Source organism: Helicoverpa zea, chromosome 2 (genome assembly GCF_022581195.2).
Source record: "Helicoverpa zea isolate HzStark_Cry1AcR chromosome 2, ilHelZeax1.1, whole genome shotgun sequence".
Taxonomy (NCBI): domain Eukaryota; kingdom Metazoa; phylum Arthropoda; class Insecta; order Lepidoptera; family Noctuidae; genus Helicoverpa; species Helicoverpa zea.
The window spans coordinates 4,943,101-4,950,978 of record NC_061453.1 but is presented as its reverse complement, the minus strand read 5'-3'; the positions used below and the strand labels follow the sequence as shown (position 1 = coordinate 4,950,978).

Sequence of the window (7,878 nt, the reverse complement as noted above, 5' to 3'; positions counted from 1 at the left end):
CATGACTGTCAGCAAAATATTATGCTGTCAGTGTCAATGTCATTTATCTGAAAATAATAGCATTTTCAAGCGAAGTCATAATATTTATTTTTATTTTACAAAAAGCTTCTCTTTGTGGTTTGTGAGAAATGGCTGGTATATCAGCCGCGAATGCGGCTCCTATTACGGCCACCGATAGTTTATCACAAGCTTTGAAGGCTAATATAATCCCGAATCAGGAATACCTGCTTCAGGTAGGCTGCTTGCACCTTCTATACGAATTTTTTACTATATTTCAATTTTAAATTAATTCTATTTTCTTTCTCATATCTGCAGGGTTCTGTATTAGATTCAGCTGTAGAAGTCTTACTCCATCGCTTGCGCGGCTTGTGCGACAATGTGGATGCTGGCCCAGAGACCTTTGATGATCAAGAAGTTTGTTTCAGTTTACGAGATCCAAACCAACAGGTAACCTCTTTAAGCTTTACCTAGTTACCCAACTAGTTCATGGATCTAAATAAATACAGTTAATGGGTGTATCTTTGTTGGATATCTAATAATGATTTGATTTGATGAATAATTCCAGGCTGCACCACTGATGCTTCGAGTTCGAAAAGCCTTGGACTATCGCGACATGCCCTTCCAGCTCCGGTACATTGGACAGCCTGATCTAGGAGTAGGAGACAAAAACAGACCCACAGTTGTGCGTTCCAGCCTAGATATTGCCTGCAGCGGAATGCTTATAGACTTCTTGAATGAATTGGGCTGTAGAATTGAATTTGAATATAGTGTCAAAGGTAATTATCACAGTAATTACGTATATTTGAAACATTTTCTGAATATTTTTCATGGGTAAGTTAAAAATATTGAAACAGAACCAATGCGAAGTAACATCTTTCTGCATACTTGTTCATAAAAAAAATTGTAAATTTCCCTTACTACATCTGTCACATTATTGAATTTATCATTTCATAGAATGACATTGACATATTACGGGTTAAAGAAGTTTATTGTTTATTGTTGTATGTTTTAGGTTACATGTTCAGAAAAGGGAGAATGAAGATAACCGTTGCAAAAGTGTTCAAGATATCCCAAGGGTCAATGCCCCCAGAGCCTATATCTCAGAGTTATCTGGTGGAATTATCTGTAAGTATCAGTTCACTGACAGGTGTATGTATAGTATGTCAGATAAACCTCAGATTCTATCATCTTATATCTATTGAAATTGTTAGCAAGAGATGAATTGATCATCTAAATATCTACAGATTCTATCAAAAAATCAAAATTAAAAGTCATTTATTCAAAGTAGGCTGAAAATCAGCACTTTTCGAACGTCAATACAAAAGACAGCCCCCAAAACGCCCGCCCTTCACCACTTCCTATGTGTTTTTGCTGGGAAGAAGAAGTGGTGGAACAAACTCCCCAGCAACACAATTCTGTCTGTATGGTTTGAAGAACCGTATACAAATATTTAAATATCACTATACAACATTGTGTACATAAATTTGTATATAAAATCAATTCAAATATACTTCGGCCGTTCAGAGAATGCGTTCCTGACACCTATCAGTTAGTCACGACTAGTGATGGGCACAACATAACACTGAGTTCGTTACCGTTCCTTCAAAATGAACCGCCGCATTATTTTAAGATTATTTTCGTTTTAAATTGGCGGAATCATTTGTTTTATATTTTAGTTATTTAAGTGGAAACCAAAAAAAGGTAATATTCATATAATAAAATTGTTTTATTTATTCTTTGTTACAAGTACATTGAATTGAATGTGCGAACAGAATATTAATCAGACTCCGATTTGCTTGAGGAGGTGGTGTCTTCATCATCATCTTCGCCTACATGTATAATTATATTATTATCAATAACAGAATCAATCCTGATATCTCGGTCTAACAAAAGCCGGGTAATCAAATAAAAACAGATCGAAAACACTTGAAAAACGTGGTCTATGCGCACGAAACGACAACGGACGACTGTTTTAGCGTCACAAAATGGCGGCCCATAACGCCATTTGGGGTTACCATTTTTAATCTAAGTATAAAAATGCGGTTTGGTCATAGTTTTATTTTTATATTTCATAAAAGTTATAATTAAGTCTTATAGTCCATTATTTTCCAATTCTTAAAAAGAAAATCAAAACGTATTATTTTATATTATAACTGTATAAGAACAGATTACGATACTTGCCTGTTATTTTTAGCACAGCACTACAAAATATAAACCGCTGACATAACCTTGTAATAGCGCAGTATAGATTTAGAAAAATATTGTTTACCAAGTTATTTGACACTCAGTTTGGCACAAAATTATAACATTCATTGATTATTGATATAATAATGTTGTTATAATGCTCCTCAATTGTTAAAACGGTAAACAACCAGCAAAAATATTTTTATCGTAACTGCAACGCCATTGCAAAGTTACGTCGTCAGTTCAATCGCGACGTGTCAGGAACGCATTCTCTGAATGGCCGAACTATAGTTAATCATGTTGGCTAGTACACACCTTACCCATACCTATTACTCAAGCAGTTACAAAATAAATCTATTAAAAAAAGAGTGAAAAATATAAAAAAATATAAAGCCTCCATTCAGTGAAGATAGATATAGTTTAGGGTGCACCCACCGACATGTCAAAGAGTTTTTATGAAAAAATAAAATAACAACATTAACAATGAAAACGGTGAACTAGGACTACCGTTCAAACCAAAATCATATACATTAGGTATATTACGGGTGTACAAATATGTAGTCAGCAAGACGACCTGGTACCACAAGCAGCACCCGTTCACGAGCATAACGCGAGGATCAGCCATCGCCCCCCTCGCACATTTTTGAGGGAGGGAGGCAACCCGACCACCGACGCTACCGCAAGCAATACCGTCAAAGGGAGCATGACGACTTGCAGCTACACTACAAGAAAACAGTTAATACTAATAGATTCGCAGTCGCTAGTAGACCATTTACAAAATTAAGGAACAACTCATCGTAAAAACAGAACGATGATGGTAATTAGTCAGTATACATAAAATAAAAAAATGTCACGTATAAAATAATATAAATCACATTAACTCATAATGATAACTTTTGAAGCTGTCCAGTGTTTAACATGAGGACCAACTATTTTTATCGTTTATGTAGTCATTAACTGTATAATAAGCTTTCTTCGACAGGATAGATTTGATCTGCACTTTAAATTTATCAAAAGGCAATTCTAAAAACGACTGAGGAAGTTTATTATAAAATCGAATACCAAGCCCCATAAATGTTCCATGTACCTTGTGAAGCCTGTGAATGGGTACGCACAGTTTATGCTTGTTCCTAGTGTTGATACTGTGGACATCACTTTTCTTGGTGTAGTGATGAATATTCTGCCATGTATATATATCAAAGTATTTTATAAGTCAGGGCATGCCACCATAGTGGCAGTAAGTGGCCCTCCTTGAAGAAGGGATTGGGAGAAGTCATGGCACCCTCAGCTACTGCATGACAGACCCTCACGCTGCTAACCCAAAGCGGGAGGAGTTATAAAGTATTTTTATAAGACTGCATTTTTTTATTTTTTTATTGTGGAATTTTATTTCTGGAATATCATATTTTAAAGTATTGTAGAAGTCAATATAAGTAATTTTTCAGGTCCTAGCACCGCAAGGTCAAGATGCCATAGCTGAAGACATGCGCGCATTCGCCGACCAGCTCCGACCCCTGGTACAACTGGATAAGATTGACTACAAGAGACTGGGACATATGTCCGTCACATAACCCATGTTCCTCACTTAGACTGGCCTCACACTGACCAACGGTACAATAGGTTAGTGTGAAGACAGCCTTTGTTGAACCCACGAATGGTGATTCCGTAATACAAATGGACTTTTACTTTTTTAAGCCATACAGCTAAATAAATTCAGTGTTTATCGTATATTTTCGGGTATTACATTTTGGTGTCTAGGTATATTATTTAATAATACAAAACCATTTACTATAAGCTTCTTTAAGTAGGTAATTTAAATGAGAGCAGTCAGTATGAATTTTTATCTACACAGTAGCGATTGATTGTGAATAATCAATGTAATTTTAAGAATAAAAGTAATTCTGGCAGTTGACCAACATACAACATAATCAAACTGTACCCAATGACTATTTGTATTTATCTTCAACACATAGTGAACAAGTTGCACATTTAATTAGAATTATCATAACCAAATATTTAATAGTAAACATATGTACTGTAAGACATAGTTTTGGTCAATAGCAATACTTAAACTCTCCTCTGAATAAACAAATATAACAATCAATATACACAACTAGCATGTGTATTAATTCATAAATATAAATTTCTACGTACACATCTCTATAACAGGAAAATAGGTTATTATTAGTACATAAGAAAAGTAAATAATAGAACCCTTTGTCTATGTTTAAAATCATTTTTAATATCACCAAAAAATACAATACAATAGTTGATTATATGAAATCTGGGGTTTTCTTTGACTGTTTGACTACAACGTGGTCCTCTCCGTAGTCGATATCTTCATGTTTAAATCCGTGCACGTAAGCAAAGTTGCCGAAAAACAAACACTTTTCGTATTTCATCGGGAAAAATGCTGAAAAGTATTAATAATTGTAATCGTATAAATAAAAATGAATTGCTGTTCGTTAGTCTGACTAAAATTCAACAATGGTCTATGTAAATCTAACTCGGAAAGGTTTGTAGAGGTCCAGGAAAAGTTCAAACGATACGAAGTTCGCGGGATCAGCTAGAAGTTATCTATACTAATATTACAAAGAGGAAAACTTTGTTTGTTTCTTTGGTTGGTTGTAATGGATAAACTGATCAAAAACTACTGGACCGATTTTAAATATTCTTCCACCATTAGAAAGCTATATTATCTGCGAGTAACATAGGCTATATTTTATCCCGGTGCGGGCAGTAGCTCCCACGGGACGCGGGTGAAACCGCGGGAAAACGGCTAGTATAAAATATTTTAGTGAAGACAAATAATATTGTAACTATGCATGTATTAATAGTTTTATGAGTCGTGTCACCTAATGTCGTCTTTATCTTTTAAAGCCAATCATTTGTTCATTGACCAGATCTTAGGTAATTAAGATAATAAACTCGTGTTTAGAGCCATGAACCTCGAACAATTAATACTATAATGTGCCGTAGTTTGCTAGAGGACTTTGGCTTCAACTCATGAAGGTGGCTAATTCAAGAAGCACACACACATACATAATTGAAACGTTCTTTTCTTGTTTGGACAATTAACTTTTTTGCTGATCGTACGAATCTCGCTTTTGACCACTAATTTTGGTTTTATCTTGGCGTTAGTAATTCTAATCCCAGCTCAATAAGCTACACACAGTACGTATACACTTCATCACATCCATGTTCTTACGTTCTGTCTAAATTCGAATAAATATCAATCATTCATAACGGACCGTTGTTCCAGTAATAGTGGTTGGCAAGTGAACTACAATGTACGATTACGTGTAAACAAAACCGTAGCAAAGCAAGACGTACACAAATCATAGAAACTAAGGGTGCGTCTACACGGTACATGTAGCTGGAGTAAGTTAACAAGCGCAAGTGACAAGAGGGGTGCTCTTGTCACTTGCTTGCACTTGGGTGGGTATTTTGCTTTGGTACATGCGCGAGTCGCTGAACCCGCACGTTTTTAAAATGCATGTAACCAGCGCATGTGCCTTAACACGCGCAAGCTACTTGCACCGTGTATATGCACCCTAATAGTATGCTTAGGAAACAAACCGGTGCGTTCCATGCAGTTGTACAAGTCCATCACGCAGTGATTGTCGAATATGAACGTGGAGTTCGATGTAAAGTCGAAGGCGCAGATCTTTTGGAAGTACGTGGGACAGACGCCGCACCTGTGGGACGAAATCATTGGTTATTTATTCTAGTAGAGATGTTTGACCTGAATGTGGAACTTTGTTAAGTTAAATAACTATGTGTTGGACATTTACGCTGTTAGGAAGCTCTCGCTTTCGACCCGTTGGTCCTCCATCTTCCACGCCAAGACATCTCATATAATAGCATCAAGATGTAGATGACTGACTGACCTGAAGTGGCAGCTGATATTTTTTGCACTTTAAGTACTTATTTCACTATAAACTTACGCGGGCAGGAAGACTCGGTAGCAAATAATTATACCATGATTATGCATATGTACACAGTAACAGCAAAATAGCTCATGTTTGAATTAAATAAATGATGTCATCCTTTGGTTGGGTTTTACAGAGGTTTCGGTTTTTTTTCGGTGAAATAATAGTAAAGCTTCAAATATATACTAAGGTACAACCTGTGACCATCTGGTGCCGGATTCATGCGAAATTTAAGTGGCTTGACGGCGCCATAATCCTGGGCTTCGGCTATACCTGCGGCATACCAAATATACATTAGTTTCTAAGCAATTAGATTCAACCACTTCTGTCCATCACCCAAATTAATTTGAGGTAACTTCACTTACTAAAAACAATGACAAGTAACCACAAATTCAATATTACGTACATATTCTTCTGTACAGCTAAGAAAATGTTGAATGTTTTAGCTGACTCCTTATCATTCAATTTAATGCTCATATGGAAATTCTGAAATAAAAATAATTACATTTTCAATGACCAAAGCAGTCATTTATCCAATCTGTGTCTGAAGTTAGAATAGTCGCGTTCGCACAGTTTCTTAGCATAATGTATTTAGCTCACATTCGACGCTATTTGTTATGTAAGTTTTAGAACAAGTTTAGGAGTTTTCTGAGACATAATAAGATGTTCGTATGTGTAACGGCTGCGAAAAGCAGCGAGGTGGGTTGTGATGTGGCGAGCGGGTGGCGACGAACGTGAGCGGTATCACGATGCCGCTGATGAGTCACTTGCGAGCCGGCCAGCCTGCTCAACGCGGATCCGCTATCCACTCGATAATTATTGTAATGAGATGCACACCCCCTGACCTCGACGTACAGATAACAAGTGCCAACTTGCCAAGTCCTTTAATTGCTATTTCAGTGACTGACTGATGTTTGTGTATTGACTCTACAGATAGTGGGAAAGGCCAGCTTACAACGTGATTGTGATTACCTCTATCTCTAAAGTTAAATATTGCGTCAAACTGTTTGTGTTGTTTGGAGAATACATTTCAATCATTCTTTTATCTTAAATTATTCAATCTTTAGTTAGATCACACATGCTTCATTTCATAGAAATATAAAAAGTAATATCCGTTGTGGCAAAGTGACTTCTAAAATCGTGATATTTTGCAGCTCAATGCCAGCGTAAACAGTTTCCAGTTCTTTTGAATGTGCACCTAACGACTTCTGTCAGCATAGATTAGACATCCTTTACGCACGAATCACGATCGCTTATTAATATGCATCATGCGTAGACACTTATGAACATAGCAAAGGCGCGTAGGCCGATCAGTTGCGTGGGCAGCATGACAGGTAGGCTGCGGGGAGCGGGCGGTGGGGGCGAGGGGGGGGCGGGGTACGTGCTGTCCGCACCAGACTCGATGGCGCTGTGCAGCCATGCCGGTTTGCCTTGACGCTCACCCGAACTGTAGGGCCCTTAAATACAAATAGGTACCTATTTCAAATTACTGCGTTCCAAATCGATGGTTGATTTACCTACCTGATTTCCAGTTCCCGCTCAGTTGCGAAAATGATGGACTGTGCCACTGTGCGCAAACGCTTATTGCGTAGTTAAGGTGTGCACTATGGTAGCTTCTAGGCAATGGACCTACACAACTGCCTGGAAGTATTGTAAGAGGAAAATTCGTTAATTATAACGGGCCTTTCTATAAAACAGGTTATCTTAAATAAAGTTTAGCAACATAATTTATACAATCATGTGGGTTTTCTAAATATTACAT

General features: G+C 37.1%; 2 protein-coding genes across 2 annotated transcripts; one reads left to right on the top strand and one right to left on the bottom strand.

Moving 5' to 3' along the window:
• The first annotated feature begins 42 nt into the window (after positions 1-42).
• LOC124636282 (mediator of RNA polymerase II transcription subunit 18) lies at positions 43-4,467 on the top strand. The gene is made up of 5 exons (XM_047172318.1): positions 43-233; positions 316-447; positions 566-776; positions 1,013-1,125; positions 3,630-4,467. The coding sequence occupies exons 1-5, from the start codon at positions 129-131 to the stop codon at positions 3,753-3,755; spliced, it is 687 nt and encodes a 228-aa protein (XP_047028274.1). The 5' UTR covers positions 43-128; the 3' UTR covers positions 3,756-4,467.
• Positions 4,407-6,825, bottom strand: LOC124636291. Its single transcript, XM_047172330.1, has 4 exons — positions 6,482-6,825; positions 6,314-6,389; positions 5,764-5,882; positions 4,407-4,597 (listed from the first exon to the last, which is right to left on the bottom strand). Exons 1-4 carry the CDS (start codon positions 6,591-6,593, stop codon positions 4,458-4,460), a joined length of 447 nt encoding a protein of 148 aa, XP_047028286.1. The 5' UTR covers positions 6,594-6,825; the 3' UTR covers positions 4,407-4,457.
• Positions 6,826-7,878: the final 1,053 nt, after the last annotated feature.

Coding starts and splice junctions, on each gene's coding strand:
- LOC124636291 (XM_047172330.1), bottom strand. CDS start 6,593: ATGAGCATTAAATTGAATGATAAGGAGTCAGCTAAAACATTCAACATT. Junction 6,390..6,481: donor GTTACTTGTCATTGTTTTTA/GTAAGTGAAGTT, acceptor GGTATGCCGCAG/GTATAGCCGAAGCCCAGGAT. Junction 4,598..5,763: donor CAACTGCATGGAACGCACCG/GTTTGTTTCCTA, acceptor AATACTTTTCAG/CATTTTTCCCGATGAAATAC.
- LOC124636282 (XM_047172318.1), top strand. CDS start 129: ATGGCTGGTATATCAGCCGCGAATGCGGCTCCTATTACGGCCACCGAT. Junction 448..565: donor TACGAGATCCAAACCAACAG/GTAACCTCTTTA, acceptor GAATAATTCCAG/GCTGCACCACTGATGCTTCG. Junction 777..1,012: donor ATTTGAATATAGTGTCAAAG/GTAATTATCACA, acceptor TGTATGTTTTAG/GTTACATGTTCAGAAAAGGG.